At 41.0% G+C, this 18,378-nt stretch overlaps 1 protein-coding gene across 4 annotated transcripts in view; it reads left to right on the top strand.

The window, feature by feature from the left end:
* Nucleotides 1–18,378, top strand: part of Hmgxb4 (HMG-box containing 4) — a 38,311-nt gene that overhangs the window by 11,588 nt on the left and 8,345 nt on the right. For 3 of the 4 annotated variants that reach the window (XM_034522692.2, XM_034522689.2, XM_076915425.1), the window contains 2 exons: nucleotides 15,921–16,002; nucleotides 17,722–17,786. In XM_034522692.2, the coding sequence (XP_034378583.1) occupies nucleotides 15,921–16,002; nucleotides 17,722–17,786 (147 nt within the window). Of the gene's footprint in view, nucleotides 1–11,759; nucleotides 11,925–15,920; nucleotides 16,003–17,721; nucleotides 17,787–18,378 lie in introns of those variants that run through there. The other variant, XM_076915426.1, reaches the window with a different exon arrangement.

Below are 18,378 nucleotides of genomic sequence, written 5' to 3' on the forward strand. Positions count from 1 at the left end.
AGGCTGAGGGGCCAAGACCACTGAGTCTGAATCCTGGTACTTCCCCGGATTAGAAGTGGGATGGAGCCAGCGGTGGCTCAGCTGGTATGGGTGCTTCTGAAGGAACCTGCCAACCTGAGTTCACCTGAGTTGCTGGGTTCCCATGTAGTGGAAGGAGAGAACTGACAGACAGGTTGTCTTCTGACTCCCACATGCACAGCAGGACATGCATGCTCTCCCCTAACAAGTAAGTGTAATTTAAAATTTTTATTTAACAAAAGTTCTGTATGTAAGACAACTTATATAACTTGCCCAGGGTAACATCAGTATTCAGCCTAGGGCTGTTGAGGATTAAATGCATATAAACTCATTTAGGGCCTGCCTCAGACACTGCTGCATGTTTTAGATGTTTTAAAGTGAAACAGCCACCCCTGACAACTGTTAGGTGCCTTAGGAACTACTCTCTCAAGGCCATTTCCAGTCTGAGCAGCTCCTGCATTCCTTTCAGTCCTGCTGGTGTCTGTAAACATATGGGTTTTCTGGGGTTGCTGTGATAAAAAATCAAAACAAGTAAGTGCCACATGTTGCATTCCTAAAACTTCAGGTTCAGGGCCTAGCACCTACACTAAGAACTAGGTACCTTTGGGAATTTTGTTTTTGCTTTAGGTAGCTTTCAATAAATGGTGGTTATTAAAATCATCACCTAGACGGGGATTCTGTATAACCCAGAATTTGGGAGGCTAGTTGAAACTAGAGTAAAAACTAGATGGTATGTGTACGGTGAGTAAAATGTATGAGTGGGAAAGAGGAGGTGCCATGAGCCTGGTTAGCACTTGTCTACTGGAAGGAAGAGGGGAATTATGGCTGACTTTGAGACCTGCTTTCTATGAAGTAGACAAATTGTATAATAATATCTTGCTTTCCACCTAAAGTTAATCCCATTGGGATAGAAGTTTTCCTTTTTAAAACTTTTTATTATAGTCGTGTGTGTGTGTGTGTGTGTGTGTGTGTGTGTGTGTGTGTGTGTGTGTGTGTGTGTGTGTGTAGGGGGTTATAGCATGCTTGGGCGTTGCTTGTTGATTTACTGAAAAAGTAAACTCTATGATACAATTAGACCTAGGACAGTGTTGTGTAAGTTCTCCCTCTGGCTAAACCAAGGCAGAATAACAAGAGTAAATGGTAGGAATTAGTATCTGTTGAGTTCTTGCCTGTGTCAGGCTTCCCAAGGCATTTCATCTATCATTCATCAATCACAATTGATCAGTACTTCATTTGACAAAAGTAGGAAGCTGGGAAGCAGTATGGAGCCTGACTTCAACACAGACCCTTTAACTCTCTGTGCCTATACATAAAGCTTTTATACGTGGCTACTGAGCACCGTGTTAAAGTATTGCTTTCTCTTGTTTTTTGTGCTGAGGAACAAAACCCAAGGCTTTGTGCATATCGGACAAATGTACTACCACTGACATACATCCCCAATCTTTGTTTTTTGTTTTATTTTGTTGGTTGGTTGGCTGGTTGGTTGGTTTTAATATATAGCCCAAGCTGGCCTTGAACTTATGATCCTCCCGCCTCAACCTTCAAAGTGCTACAGGCAAGCACCACTATGTCTGTTCCATAGTTCATATTTAACAAAGCTAAAGGTATTTTTTTTAATCCAGAGAAACAAAATATTAGAGCTAATCCTGGTGGCACATGTCTGTAATTTTGGTACTTAGTCTGAAGCAAGAAAAGCACAAGTTTGAGGCCATACTTAGCTATATAACCAAACCTTCGATGTTGGGAAATTGAGCATCCTGGTGTTACATATTTCTATTCTATTGAGTTCTATTGAGAAGTGTAATGGTTTTTAATTTAAGAATCAAAGTATAAAGAGTTGCAAAAACTAAAATCTACATGAAAACAGCTTTTAAAACTTTAGACACTTAACAGATTAAACACAGACTTTTAAAGATCATTTGTAACACACATATATGTATGTAGGTGCATGTGTTATGGCACACGTGTGGAAGTCAGAGTACAGCTTTCATGAGCTGGTTCTTTCCTTCCACCATGGGTATGGAACTCCAGGTGTCTGACCTGCTGAGACATCTTGCTCCCAGGGGACTGCTTTTATGTATTTAATACCTTGCTTTAGAGGGAACCAAGGTCTTCAGTGGGTTGCTTGGGGGTCGGGGGTGGTGGTGGAAAGGAACTAGGGTTGCTGAGAAGCAAAAAAGTAGGTGTTACAAGTATTTCCAGGAGGTCGAAGGAGTTCATGAGGAGTCCTAGTCAGCAGAAGGGATAAAAGATCCTAGGACCCTCTCCTATCCTACATTATTAAAGTAGATCTGGCACCTAGTCTCTTCACTTACAGAAGTATGGTGAGACTCAGGTGGGATAGTGGTACTCACAGCACTCTCTAGCCTCTTCCACATGCTGCTGAGACTCTGCTGTTCATTGAATGTATTCAATTAATACATTCAGATGTGTTTAGCACTATCTAGAGCCAGGCACTTGCCAGATGCCAAGGACAGAGAAGAGGAGTGAGACAGTGTTGCTCTCCCAGGTTTCAGGTCTAGAGAGAGTTGAAATACTGGAAGAGGTGGATCAGAGCCTTAGTGTGAAGACCTAAGTAACCTCCCGTAGTCTTCCTCTCCCTTCAGTCAGTTTGAGGTCTCAGTCAAGTGAGATCAGACAAGCATCAGATTCCTGTGTGGCCCTGCTGTCCTGTGTTCACAGTCTACCCTGCTGGCCCTTAGTCTAGTACTCTGGCTCTCAGTCTCTTCCTTTCCAGTTCAGCAAAGTAGGTACAACTGTTTTAAGTGTTTTCTTTCTGGTCAGTTGTTGTATTAATTATTAACGCTATTTATGTTACTCCACCATTGTTGGTGCATGTTCCAGATTCCCAAAAGAAACACGCACAAACACACACACACACACATACACACACACACACACACACACACACACACACACACACACACATACACACACACACACGTACACGTACACTCACAACCTTATATTTAGTATGCCTTAAACAGCACAGTGGCTGGGCCACTCAAACTTCCCCATTGCTAACATTTTCCCTCCAATATTCCTGAATTATTACTTACTAAAATCTATATTCCATCTGTGCTATTCTAGACCCAAAGTTGGGGGTGAGGGCCCTTGAGGCCACTCTTCCAGGGCTCTTACATGGTTGTATGCACTCATTTCTCCAGCTCTCAGGCCTGATCCTTCTGCCTCCTAGGCATGGCGGTTCTAAAACCTTCTTCTCTGGGTTCCCTTGCCTAGGAAATCTAAAGTCCGGACTCTGACTCCCTGCCCACCCATTGGCCTCCAGCAACTTTATTTACCAATTAGAGCCAACTAGAGGCAGGGACCCCGAAGCATCTTACATGCAGCTGTGTGAATCCTGTGTAATTTGGGAACCCTCTTAACATAATACAAACACTAAACCAAATCCACAACAGTCAGTGTCAACAACTTTGATATTAGAGACACTGTCCACATCTTTTACTTTCGGGAAACTGAAAGGATTTGACTCCTACGTTTCCTTCCTAACAGAAGAAAGCCAACTCTGCATATGAGCATGCTGTCCATGTGTCCATGTGTTTATGTATTACGTACATGTGCACGAGAGTGTATGCTAGAAGTTGAATCCCTGCATCTCACGTGCTCGGCAAGTACTCTACCACTCTTCAAACCCCAAATTTTAAGATTCATACTACATCTTAAATTACCATCCTGAAGAGTGATTTTCATTGTCTTTTCAGTTCTCTGATCCAAAAAAGTTCAATAGGATTGCTTAATAAGATCAACAAGTTGGTTTTTTAAACTCCGTGTTGTAATTTACTTCATCAAAAGTGGTAACCATTTCTGCCTGTAACACTGTATCCAAGCACATTTAATGAATCTACTTGTTATAAGTATTTTGTTTCTGGTAATTTAGTATTCCAAGTTTTGACAATGTTACCATTTTATAGACCCAGTCTCTGTATCCAGCTCTAATTTTTTGGCCCCCTCTTAAAGCTTGCTTTGTTAGCAACCCCTGGGAGGATTGACTGCCTTTGTGTTTGGATCTCATTGAAGTCATTTTGTTTGAGTGAATGTCATCCTCCTTCCCTGCATTTCTAATTGCCTGTGCTACAGAAAATGTTCAACCCTTCACTTTGAAGTCTGAACTTTTAGATCCACAGATTGGATATTCATCTTATACAGTGGCTAGGCTCGAAGGTCAACATGTTCCTTGGATATTCATCTTATACAGTGGCTAGGCTCGAAGGTCAACATGTTCCTGTCAAAACCCTTTGGGAAGGCTTTATTTTGAAGAGGAACAGACCCCTCCCAACAGAGTATCTCCTGGTATAGCCTGATTTTTCTTTCTAGTGCATATCATGGGCATAGGCTCAGGAACCGTAGTTTTATTTTTAATTACTTTATGTGTATGGGTAGTTTCCTGCCATTCAAGAGTACCACTTGGATTCCTCCTGTGTACAGGGGCCAGACTAAGGTATCAGATACCCTGGAACTGGAGTTACAGATGGTTTTAAGCTTCCATATAGGTGCTAGGAACCTAATCAGGGTCTTCTGGCAGAGCATCCAGTGTTTTTAATGCCTAGCTATCTCTCCAGCCCCACATCCCATAACTCTATGTTTTTAAAAAAAGATTATGTTGCATAATCTCTTTTTCTTTAAACAGAACATCAGAATGCTACTTTGCTAATGAAGGAGACATAAAGGAGCTATCTAGGAAAGGCAGATTTATAAATTTAATCTCCCTGTCACACTTATTCAAATTCTTAAGGTAGATGAGTGACAGGTGAAGTGTCAGGAGACTTGACTCCCCAGTCCTATACATCATGACATCACGTGTGTAAGTGTACTGATACAGCCTGTTCTATCTTGGTCCCTATAAACGCATTTGAAAAGAAGGGTCTTAGTTAAGATACCTTTAGGAATGAGGCCAGAGAAATGCTCAGCAGTTAAGAACATTTACTACTCTGCAGAGGACTTGATTCAGCTCCCAGAAGTGCCTGTAACTCCAGCTACAGGAGAGCACACACTTGTGTCCTCCACAAGGCTTCCCATACACACACACACACACACACACACACACACACACACACACACACACAATTTAAAACAAAAATAAGACTTTTCCTAATTCAGGGCCATAAACCCGTTGCTGAGTAAATTTAAAAAAGCCACAGCTCGGGCTGGTGAGATGGCTCAGGAATTAAGAGCACTGACTGCTCTTCCGGACCAGAGGTTCTGAGTTCAAATCCCAGCAACCACATGGTGGCTCACAACCATCTGTAATGAAATCTGATGCCCTATTATGGGGTGTCTGAAGACAGCTTCAGTGTACTCACATACAATCAGGCGGAGCCACAGCTCCCAGAGCTCCTCTGTAACATCTCTAGACAACATTAGGTCCCTAGAAAGATGCTAGATATGGGACCTTTACTCTTTGCTTCTTACTTAGTATTTATGTTGGTGTACATGCTACTACGTGTGTATCATGTAGTGCCACAAGCCCCTACATGGTTCTCTCTGTTTACAGCATGGACACCAGGGATTGAACTAGGTCATCAGGTTTGACAACCCAGACCTTTGTTATTTATTTTTATTTTTGTTTGTTTATTTACTTTTTGTATGCTTGCTGTTTTTCTTTTTATTGAAAATATTCTTTCATATAATATATCCTGATATGTGTTCCCCTCCATCTACTCCTCCCAGTTCCTCCCCTCCCCCCATCCAGATCCACTCTCTTTTTCTCATTAGGAAACAAGCAGGCTTCTAAGACTTAATGATAAGAAATAACAAAGTAAAATACAATAAGGGAAAAATACTACATTAGAGTTTTACAAGACAGAAGGAGACGCCCAAAAGAAGGCACAAGAACCAGAGACACACTCATTCACGTGCTTAGGAATCCCATAAAAACACTAAACTGGAAATCCTAATACACAGATCTGTGCAGGCCCTCTGCGTGCCACCTCGGTCTTCGAATTCGTATGAGCTTTGATCATGTTGATTTTGAGGGCCTTATCTTTATGGTTCTCCATCCCTTCTGGCTCTTACACTCTCTCTGCCTCCTCTTTTGAGGGGTTCCCTGAGCCCCAAGGGGAGGGATTTGTTAGGGAGATCTCATTTAGGAATAAATGTTCCAAGACCTCTCATTCTTTGTGTAGTGTCTGACTCTGGGTCTCTGTATTCGATCTGCTACAGAAGGAAGCGTCTCTGATGAAGGCACTGATCCATGAGTATAAAAGAATATCATGAGTCACTTTGTCACTATGGTTTCTGATTTTTGTTTTGTTTTTCTTTTCTTTTTTCTTATTATTTAGTTTTACCATAGGCCCCTGGGCTATCTAGTTTCTCCCAACCAGTGTCAAGTATGGGGTTGGTCTCATGGGATCAGATATTGGTTGGTTCCTCTCACAAGCTTCATGCCACTGATGCCCTAGCATGTCTTACAGGCAGGACACCACTGTAGATTAGAGGCTCTGTGGATGGATTGGTATTTACATTGCTTTCTTTGTACCATACAAAATACCTTCCTGTACCAAAGACACTAGAATGTATGGGTGAAGGCTCCATGTAGGCACCAGCTCAACTTCTTCATGTTCAATGAGTTTTGTATGTGTTGTATTCAGCAGTGGGACCCTGTCGGTTTGTAGAGAGCAACCTGTATAGTCTTGGTAACAGCCTGGATCATTTGGGAATCCCTGTTGAGCCTTTGGCCAACAGCTTCACTTGGTAACAAGTGATGGCAAATTGGGACTCTGTTTTCCCCATTATTTGATCATTTAGATCAGGATTGTGTGTGTGTGTGTGTGTGTGTGTGTGTGTGTGTGTGTGTGTGTGTGTGTGTGTGTGTTGGGAAGCTTCTACTGTATTAGGTTTCCATAGTACCACTCAAATTGCCCTGAATTTTAGATGACTCTCCCTTATCCTCCTCTTTTCATCTTCCCCACCTAAGCCTCTCATTCCAGCCCCCACCACCCATCCATCCATCCATAACTATTTATTCTGTTTCCCCTTCCTAATGAGATCTATCTATACCTCAGATCCCTAACCTCTGTGGTTCTGTGGAAGTTTGGTTATCATTGACTTAACAGTAATACCTACATGTAAGTGAATACATACCATATTTGTCTTTGTGCGTCTGGATTACCTCACTCAAAATAATTTGTTTTTTCTATTTCCATCCCTTTTCCTGTGTATTTTGTGATGTCATGTCATATCTTTAATGACTGAGTAATACTCCATCGTATACATTTTCTTTATCGATTGTTTTGTTGAGGGACATCTAGATTGTTTCCTGTTTCTGGCTATTAGCAATGAACGTGGTTGAGCAAGTGCCTCTGTGGTAGGATAAACGTCCTTTGGGTATATTGCTGAGACTTGAGGTAGATCTATTCCTGTCTTCCTGAAGAACCACAGCACTTCTTTCCTTAGTGGCTGTACAAGTTTGCACTCCCACCAGCCATGTATGACTGCTCGTTCCCCTTGCTCCACATCCTCACCAGCATGAGCTGTCACTTGTTTTATTGATCTTAGCCATTGCGACAGGTATCAGATGAAATCTAAAAGTAGTTTTGATTTGCATTTTTCTGATAGCTAAGGATGTTGATTGAACATTTCTTTTTCTTTTTTCTTTTTTTTCTTTTTTTTTTTTTTTTGGTTTTTTTTTTTTTTTTTTTTGGTTTTTCGAGACAGGGTTTCTCTGTGTAGCCCTGGCTGTCCTGATACTCACTCTGTAGACCAGGCTGGCCTCGAACTCAGAAATCCGCCTGCCTCTGCCTCCCAAGTGCTGGGATTAAAGGCGTGCGCCACCACCGCCCGGCTGAACATTTCTTTTAAGTGTTTTTCAGCCATTTGTGTTTCTTCTATTGAGAATTCTTGTTTAGATATATATTCCATTTTTTAATTGAGTTTTCTTGATTTGTTTTTTAGTTCCCTATGTATTTAGGATATTCTCCTTCTATTGGGTGTATACTTGATAAAAATCTTTTCCCTTTCTGAATGCTGCCTCTCTGTCAGAAAGATGGTATCCTTTCCCATATAGAAGCTTCTCAGTTTCATGACTTCCCACTTAATTGTTGACTTTAGTGTTTGTGCTTTCTATTCAGAAGGTTTTTCTGTTTTCAGTACCAGTGCATACAAGGCTATTCCCCCACTTTCTCTTCTATCAGGTTCAGTCTACCCGGTTTTATGTTGAGGTCTCTGATGGATTTGGAGTTTTGTGCGTAGTGGTAAGTATAGATCTGTTGGAGTCTTCTACATGCAGCTGCCAGTTTGACCAAAATTATTTGTTGAAGATGCTATATTTTTTCCAGCTTGTATTTTTGGACTCTATCAGAAATCAGGTATCCAAGGATTAATGTCTGAGTCTTTCTTCAATTTGATTCCATTTTGCCAATACCATACTGTTTTTATCACTTACAGCTTTGTAGTACAACTTGAAATTGGGCATTGTGATGCCTCCCAGTTCTTTTATTATTCAGTATTGTTCTACCTATTCTCTCTGTGTGTGTGTGTGTGTGTGTGTGTGTGTGTGTGTTTCCATATGAAGCTGAAAATTGGCCTTTTGAGATCTGTGAAGAATTGTGTTGGAATTTTGATGGAGATTGCATTGAATGTGTAGATTGCTTTTGGCAGGATGGCCATTTTTACAATATTAATTTTATCAACAAATGAGTATGGGAGATCATCCATCTTTTGATATCTTCATTTTCTTTCTTCAAAGACTTGAAGATTTATCATACAAGTCTTTCATTTGCATTGTTAGAGTTAACCCAAGATATTTTATATTATTTGCTGCTATTGTGAAAGTTGTTGCTTTCCTGATTTCTTTCTCAGTCTATTTCCCATTTTCCTACTCTGTATTAGGAGGGATAGTAATTTTAGTTAATCTTGTATCCAGCCACATTGCTGAAAAAATTTTTTAAATCAGCTCTAGGGGATCCCCAGTAGGATTTTAGGGTTACTTATGTATACTATAGTATCATCTGCTAATAAAGATACTTTGACTTCTTTTTTTCCAATATGTTTCCCTTTGATCTTCTTAGGTTGTCTTCTTGCTGTAGTTAAAACTTTAAGTACTATATTGAATAGATTTGGAGAAAGTGGGCAGCCTTGTCTTGTTCCTGATTTTAGTGGAATTGCTTTGAGTTTTTCTCCATTTCAGTTAATATTGGTTATGGACTTGCAGTAAACCGTCTTTATTTTATTGAGGTACATCCCCTGTATCCCTAATCTCTCCAGGATTTTTATCATGAATGGGGTATTAGGTTTTGTTAAAGGCCTTTTCTGCATCTGTGATATGATCATATGGTTTTTGTCTTTCCAATTCGTTTATATGAAATTTCCAATTTGTTTTATATTGGCTAAAACTATCTGGCCCTGGCTGTTGCTGTTGTTGTTGTTGTTGTTGTTAGAATTGTATTGTTTTGTTTTTTTGAAACAGAGTTTCTCTGTATCCTGGAACCTGCTTTGTAGACCAGACTGGTCATGAAGTCAAACAGGCCTACCTTTCCCTTCCAAGTGCTAGGATTAAAGATCACCACAAACAACAGTTGGGAGATTTTAATGACTACTTCTATTTCACTAGGGGTTATATGTCTATTTAAATTGATTTTCTGATCTTGTTTTAACTTTGTTAAATGGTATATATCAACAAAATTATTCATTTGTGTTAGAATTTTTAATTTGGTGTGGAGTGCATGTTTTTAAAGTATGTCCTTATGATTCTCTAGATTTTCTCAGTGTCTGCTGTTATGCCCCCCCCCCCCCCTGTTTATTTATGATTTTGTTAATTTAGATAGTTCTGACTGTTACTGTGTTTTATGCTGCCATCTGGGTTTGGGAAGATTGTAATTCTAGTCTTCTAGTGGTGGTGGTGGTGGTGGTGGTGGTGGTGGTGGTGGTGGTGGTGGTGGTGGTGTGTTCCTTGATTTGTTTCCTTTCTGGTTCTTAAGAGAGTGTAGTGGTTGTGTGTTGCCTGGTAGGAAATTCTAGTGTGGGATCCACTAGCAATGGGGAGGTAGGGGCTGCAATAGTGGTCTCCTGGAGAGCTAACAATGAGACTGGGGACTGGATGTGAAGAACCTGAGGGATGGGAAGATGTGTAAGTATCTTACCTGTTTCCCTAGTCAGAGGGGCCTGAGCAGTCTCAGGGACTGTTTATATATGTATTTTTGAGACAGAGTTATATGACCTGGAACTCAGTACTAGATCAGGCTGGACTACACTCACTGAATTAAAGCTTTTGTCTCCCAAATACTGAGGACTGTAACATCTCCCAAAGGACCTTTACTATTTAAATGAAACTTTCTAAATCTGGGGCTTCCCTGTTTTGTCCCTCAGTCCTCCCTCACCAGTTCCTACGTTTAGTACAGTTTGTATTAGCTACCTGGATGCCACAGCTTCTATTTTTAAATGTACAGAGGGAATGAAGAGAACTGTTCAGTTACTTCTGCATTGTACCTTAGGTAAGACAGCAGCCATGAGCTGGCACCAGTTCTGTGGAGTACAAGCCTGAGTTCTGTCCATCAGACCTCCCAAGACTCAGTGGTCAGCTGATGGCATTCTCACTGAGGCTTATTCCAGTATTCAGTTTTCTGTAGCTATAGAACCCATACAGTGTCTGTTTTCTCGCCGACATTCCATTTTAATGTTATTCTTTACATTTGATATTTGCCATGGTTTTGTGGTTTTTCTTTTTTATTTTGTTTTGTTTTTGTTTTACTCTTAGTTTCTTTGAGATAGTTTTCCTATGTAGTTTAGACTGGCCTTGAACTAGCAATACTTAAGTGAGCAGTCACCACACCTGGGAAGGAACTTTTCAACTATTTTTGTAGAACAAAATTTTTAAAGTTTTAATCAAAGCATGCCGGAGGCAGAGGCAGGTGGATTACCTAAAAATCCCGGACTGTTGAGGCTTTTTTTTTTTTTTTTTTTTTTTTTTTTTTTGAGTCAACAGCAAGATTGACAAGAAAATGCAGGCATTTACCTTACACATGCATGGCCTCCTCTACCATCGACACCCCACTAATGTGCCTGTTACAGCTGATGAACCCAAACTCAGACTGAGACATATTTTCATCTCTCCAAGTCTATAATATACAGAGGTTTGCACTCAGTATTGTCCATTCAACGATTGTGGAAAATGCTCCATCTCTTACTGAAAGTATTGCAAGGTACTTCACCCTTTTTTTTCTCCATATTTTGCCTTTTTAAGAATGCCACATAACTAGAATCATTTGTAGGTGACCTTTTAATTAAATTAAATTAAAATGTTAATTTGTTTCTTGTGGTTGTCTCTGCTCTAAATAGTGCTCTGTTGTCTGATTGAACCACAGTTCATTTGTTCACCACCTACAGGCTGCCTGGGTTGTTTCCAGGCTTGTGCAATTGAGAATCAAGCTTCTAGAGACATCCATGTGTTGATTTTTATGTAGAGAGACATTCTCAGCTCCAGTAAGTAAACACCAAGAGGCATGAAGGACTGTATAATGAAGTATTTAGGAGAACTTTACTACGTGCCCCTCCCCAGAGTGCACGGTTGCCTCCTTAAGAGGTCGGCCACACCTTGAATCTGTCCTGTACTCTGCCTAATCAGCTAAAGTCCTAGCTCTGTCCTAGTCCCTAGCAGCTGCCTCCAGGCAGGTGAAGCAATAGAATACCAGATCTAGTAACTTTACTATTATGCTAAACAGACCCCTCCCTCTGATTAGAGTCCTCCTCCCCCTCCTGCTGTTCTTGGCTCTTTTGTCCCAGCTTCCTCCTTTGTAGGTGGCCAGTGTTACTAAAGGACTGAAATTGCTAAATCACCTGAAATTGCCTCGGAACTTCTACAGAACCTGGAAAGATTATTTCATACTTCACCAGCTGAGAACTACTGTCCTTCCACATCCTCCGAGCTGCCTGTGTGGCCAGTTGTCTGAATGGTATCTCAGTGTTTAATATGTGCTTCTCTGATGATGTGGATTTTTTTACTGTCTATCTTTCCTGGCAAGGTGTCTTTTAGCTTCTAGCCCAGTTTATATGATTTTCTTGTTGATTTTTAGGGATTCTTTGTGCACTTTGTATAACAATGTCTGATCAGGTAGGTCTTACACAAGTGCTTTTCCTAATCTGTGGGCTCACTCTTCTAACAGTACCATTTGCAGAGCCAGTGAGTCTCTTTTTAAAAGCTGAAGTTGGCCTTGAACTCCTGATCTTTCTGCCTTTGCTGTACAAGTTTGAATTCAAGCATGTACCATATGTCTCCAGATTAATTTTTATTTTAAGGAAGTCTCACTTACAAGTTCTTTCTGCTGGGGTTTAAGCCTTTGGTATCTTACCTAAAATACCCCAGGTCATGGAGATTTTCTGCTGTGTTATCTTTCAGTTCTATGGGGTTTGTGTGCGTGTGTGGGGGGGTACATGTTGCATTTGTTTGTGGGGTGTGTATGTGTGTGACAACTTGCAGGAATTGGTTCTTCCCCCCCTTCACCATGTGGGCCTCAAGATAAAACTCAGGTCCTAAGGTTTGGCAGCAAGTACCTTAACCCCCACCCCTAGCCATCTTGCAGGCCCTTTAGTTTTATGTACACCTCTTTTGAGATAATTATCTTGACGGGTATAAAGTCTGTGTCAAGGTTTTTGTTGTTGTTGTTGTAATGATGACTTTCTCCCCTACCTTGTGACTATCTGGTTGTTCCACTTAAATAGGGTCTCTTCTCTGTGGCGTTCCCTTTGTTCCTTTGTCAGAGGTCACTTGAGCACATGCATTGCTGTATTTCTGGGCTCTCTGCTGTGTGCTTGTGTGTTCTGTGCCAGTCAGTACTGTGGTAAGTGATACCCATGCGGTCGGTACTCTTTTGGAACCATGATAGTTCTTCTGGGTCTTTTACCTTTGTATACAAACTTTGACTCAGTTTGTCATAGCTACTAAGTAACTTGGTAGGTTTGTCTTCCTTTGGTTTTGTTTTGTGGTTTTAAGACCAAGTCTCACTATGTAGCTCTGACTGGCCTGGCTGGAACTCACAGAGATCTGCTTGCCTCTGCCTCCAGAGTGTTTTAAGGGCTCATCTGAGAAAGCAGGCCTTATTCAGGAAAACCTTTCTTTTGGTTGACTTAGATTCAGATCTAATTATGTATGCAAAAATCTCCCTTGTCCTGTAATATAATATACAAGAACCAGTACCCTTCTTATTTAGCACCTTGTTCACAAAAGGACAGATATAAGACATTCTCACCAGGAAGCAGAGTCTTAGAAGACATCTTGGAATTCTTCTTACCACAAAAACATCACTCAGCACTTGCTGAAGTGTGGAACATTTTGACTAACCCCACCTTTGAGTTATGGTATAGTACAAGATATCTTTTTATTCTAGGCCATTGGGCTATCACCTCAAACGTTTATATTTTATTTAAAGAAATTAAAACTCAGGAACATGAAGTCTTTTGTGTACCTGGTGTTTGGTTTGTTTAGATCCTGTTAGTCTCCAAATTCTGCCAGTAGTTGTTTTGGTGTTTCAAGACAGGGGATTTCTGTGTGGCTGTCACTCTGTAGATGTCAATTTGGAGGCCCATCAGCTTCTGCCTCCTCAATGCTGGAATTAAAGGTGTACACTACCACCGACCTTCTAATTCAGCATTATTATGTCAAATATATATATATCTTATTGATAGGTTATTTCTGTGCTAGTAAAATGAGCCAGTTCAAGCCAGATTAGATTATGATAGGTTATTTCTCTGTCATTGGTGAAATGAACTAATTTGAACCAGAATTGGTTATATTAAAGGCAAGTGTTTTGGGAAGCTGCTCTCAGGCAGGCAAGTTCCCTGGCCCCAGGGGGCCAACGCTAAGGGAGGAGTCACCGTGGGGAAAGGTGGGGTGGGGAAGGGAGAAAGAGGCAGGCCCACAGAGGGGGTGAGGGGAGACAGACCAAAATGTCTGGTTTCTATAGGGAGGAAAAGGGTTTCTAGGAAGAGGGTAGCACAGTCCCTGGTCTGGAAAGTTCAGGATTGGGGGCAGGGTATGTAAGGTAAGGACTGAGGGATGCTGGGTGAATCCAGAGGCCAGGTCTGCTTTGGTATGTAAAATATGTACCTCAATCTCTTCTCCCTGAGTCAGACACCAAACAATATGTAGGCAGGTTTTATTAGGAAGCTGCTTTCGGGTGAGTTCACTGGCCCCAAGGATGGAGGCCAGGGAAGCCACCATTGAGGTGGGGGGAGAAAGGGTGTATATGGGAATGGAAGGAGGGAGGGAGGGAGAGAATAGAGTGAGAGAGGGAGAGCCGAAATGGTCTGGATTATCTAGGGAGGAGCCTCTGGGGGAAGGGCAGCCAGCCCCTGGGCTGGAGAATTCAGGGTTGGGGGCAGGGTATGCCAGGTAGGGTCTGAGGAATCCTGGGAGAACCTGGAGGCCAGATCTCCTTTGATATGTGAAATGTTCACCTCAGTCCTGGAGAGCTCGGCGATCCTGCCCTTGGTCTGCTGAGTCCTGAGATTATAAGTGTGAACCACCCCACCCTGGTTTAAATACTTTTATTGCAACATGTAAGAAAAGCTGTCAGTTTTTTGTGTGCTTACTAAAGATCAACCATGTAGCATAGCTGGGTAAGATGAAGGCAAAGTTCCACGTGTTCCTCACAGTTGATGTTCTACTTAAAGGTCTGAGATTCAAGCTACACCATTACCAGTACTACACCATTACCCAGTATAATTATTTGGTGAATACCGGTTTGTTTGCTATTTATAATGAATAAAGTCCACTGTAACAGGGGAATTCAGTATGTGGCTTTGGACATTGACAAATTATGATTAATTTTATGAAGGTACTTTATGTTAAGCTCTAAGTGGCTTTGAGGCAAGGGAGAAAGTATTGTACAGTGTTTAAACAGCATTGTTACAAACCCTATTGCAAGGTCTGTGGTTTGGCCAGATGAGGTGGAAAGTTCTCATATACATATTCTTTCTAATAACTCAGTATTTAGCAATGAGATAGATTATGCAGGAGGGAAAGATTGGGAAATGTACAAACTTGTACAGATTATTTGGGTTGGGGAGGGTTAGGCATGCAGATAGGTGAAGACAGACTCCTGCAAACACTCTTTTAAGTTCAGGTAAGTGTTGATGAGCAAGGCAGTAAAGAAAGCTTTCCTTACTCAAACCACCAGCTCTGTGAAGTGACACAAGGGGTATGGTCTTACTTGGGTTTCAGTCACAAATCTGACCCTCAAGGCAAAGCCCATAGCTTTGAAAGCATGAACTGTTGGTTTGTGTCGGTCATTACACTGACTATAAAAGGGACGCATCATACTTTGAAGCTTCTACATGAAGTAAAGAGGGTTTTGGTTGGTTTTCCCTGTTGTTCTTTCATTTGGTTTTGAGCTTCTCCCAGGTTTCCATTGGTGTTTTGTTGAGAAAAGCCAGATTGAAAACACTGGCCAGTGGTGGCACACACTTAATCCCAGCACTGCAGGGGCAGAGGCAGGTGGAGCCCTCTGAAATTGAAGCCAGCCTGGTCTACACAGAGTTCCAGGACAGTGAGGAATACACAGAGAAACCCTGTCTGGAAAAGCCTACAAAGAAAAGAAAAGGAACTAAAGAAAAAGAAGTCCTGTGATTCTGATTCTTCAGCATGAGACAATTAGTCTCTACCAGAGATGATGGAGACCTTATTTTGTTAGTACTTGATGCTTAAATAGGCAACATGGAATTTTTACATAAGGATGAAGGTATTCATAGATATTTAGTATGTGACTTTTACCTCCAAAGTTAGATCTGATATTAATCTCTGAGTAATAAGTAACATGGATTAAAAATTAAGTTATCCTCTTCAGGGAAGCTGGTTCATAGATGGAAACTCTTCTGTGACTGGAGAATGTTGAAAATATACTCCTTGGGTCCTAATCAATTTTTGCTCTGTTCTATTTTCTTTGTGGCACTAGCCAAAAAAGAAGAACATGTCTGCCTACCAGGTATTCTGTAAGGAGTACCGAGTAACCATTGTGGCTGACCATCCAGGTATAGGTAAGAATGTTTCTGAGCTTCAAGTTTTGTTTGGTTTTTTTTTTTTTTTGTTATTGTTTTAGTTTGTTTTCACTTCTACTCTCTGAAGCAGTGCATTTGATTAATTTGAACACTAGGCAGCTTCCCCCTAAAGCAGCATTAGAATACACACTGAAACCAGCTGCAGTAGCCCATAATCCTAGGAAGGCTGAGGCAGCAACCACCAGTGTAGGTTACAGTGTATGCCCCATCTCAAAACAAACCACAAATGTATTTCCTCAGTTCTACAAATCCTTTAGTTTACTCTGCATATTAAAGACGTGTGTGTGTGTGTGTGTGTGTGTGTGTGTGTGTGTGTGCGTGTGTGTGTGCCAGAGATTGATGATATTAGATACCCCCATCAATTGCTCTCTGCCTCATTTTTATTTATTATTAGTATTTTGTTTGTTTTTGCTTTCTATTATGTATCTCTAGCCATTCTAGGACTAACTCCCTATGTAGATCAGGCTGTTCTTAAACTCACAGAGCCACCTGCTTGGGATTAGGGGTGCACCACTATGCCCAGCTCTACCTTATTTTTTATTGAACTTCATGCATTATTTTGTATACATATGTGCATGCATGTCAGTGGAGATCAGAGGATAACTTGTAGGAATCAGTTCTCCAAAGATTAAACTTAAGTTATTGAGCTTAGTGGTTGAGTGTCTTTACTTTCAGAGACATTTTTGCCTGCCTCATCTTACTCTTTGAGGCAGGGTCTCTCACTTAGCCTAGGCTTATTCTGCTAGGCTAAAGGGCTAGTAAACTCCAGGTTCCTTGTATTTCTGCAGTGCTAAGATTCTAGATGTGCACTACCACAAATGACTTTTAAATTCTTATAAAATTTTACATTTACGGTTTTGGTGAATCTGAATTCAGGTTTCCAGGGTTATTGACAAGTATAACCATAGAGCCATCTTCCTAGTATGCATTTCTTAACCAATAAAAGAGGAAAGTATAAATTAAACAGATATAAGAACCAGGCCCATCCCTGTAACCTCTGGGTTGGGGAGACTAACCTAAAAAGATCACAGGTTTTAGACCAACCTGGACTATATAGCAAGATCTTGTAAAAAAAAAAAAAAAAAAAAAAAAAAAAACAAATAAAAGAGTACATGTATCGCTGCACATAAATATGCAAAGTATGCATTTTATTCCAAGAGCATAGACTTTTCCTTGATTTTTTTGTTTGTTTGTTTTTTTGTTTTTCGGAATAGGGTTTCTCTGTGTAGCCCTGGCTATACCTGGAACTCACTCTGTAGACCAGGCTGGCCTCAAACTCATAACTGCCCGACTAGAGTTTTCCTTGAATTCCCTTGCACATGTACTGTACTATGGGTTCTTGTCTGTGCCACCACTAGATGAGCAGACAGCAGCCTGACCTTACATCGTTCACTTACGTCGGTCTCCTTGAGCTTCTGTACAAAATGGCTCTCGCTCTACAGCGCGCTGTGAAGAATCAGACATTGCCAGGCATGGTGGGGCACACCTTTAATCCCAGCACTTAGAAGGCAGAGGCAGATGGAGCTCTTGAGTTTGAGTCCAGCTAGGGCTATACAGAGAACCCCAGTCTCAGTGGGAATAAAAAGAAGAAATCTGCTCCACTAGTCCTTTTTCTAGTGTCTGCTTCCTCAGACTTCTGTTTTCTTACAGTTCTGTTTTTTTGTTTGTTTGTTTGTTCTTTTAACCCTTTTATATCAGATTTTGGGGAACTTAGTAAAAAATTGGCTGAAGTATGGAAGCAGTTGCCAGAAAAAGACAAACTGGTAAGTGTGTTTTATTACATAGTTTTTATTGTGTTTTATCTGCCAGCCACACAACCCTGGAACAGTGAGAAAGAAGCTGTAGCACAGGTTAGCAGAGGACATGGCCACTGTCGTTGTCAGGCTGTTCTTGCTATAAGGAGACTGACTTTTTCTACTGGTGTCTACTATTTGTCCCCAAGCCAGACTTAAATAAAAATAAAAAAGACCCTGGTTGATTAAAATATTTCTAGAAGAAAATCTAAAGTTACAGTGCCCTACTGCAAGTGCCAGTCAGTCATCGTCGTAGGGACTGAGGAGCGTCACCTTCTAGATAAGAAAAGTGTCGGATTCCTGTAGCCAGACTCTGGGTCTCCATTCTCATCGACCATTTGCAGTATATTCTATGAAGAACTAATAAGACTTCTGGATATGGGTGGCTCATGGTTGTAATTCCAGTGTTTAGTAGATTGAGACATAAAGGTTGAAGATAGGCCAGAGAGAGAGAGAGAGAGAGAGAGAGAGAGAGAGAGAGAGAGAGAGAGAGAGAGAGAGAGAGAGATCTGTCTTAAAAAACAAGAAAAGTAGCAGAGCCAGTGATAGTCAGTGAAGACAA

The sequence above is a fragment of the Arvicanthis niloticus genome, chromosome 18 (genome assembly GCF_011762505.2).
Source record: "Arvicanthis niloticus isolate mArvNil1 chromosome 18, mArvNil1.pat.X, whole genome shotgun sequence".
NCBI classification, from domain to species: domain Eukaryota; kingdom Metazoa; phylum Chordata; class Mammalia; order Rodentia; family Muridae; genus Arvicanthis; species Arvicanthis niloticus.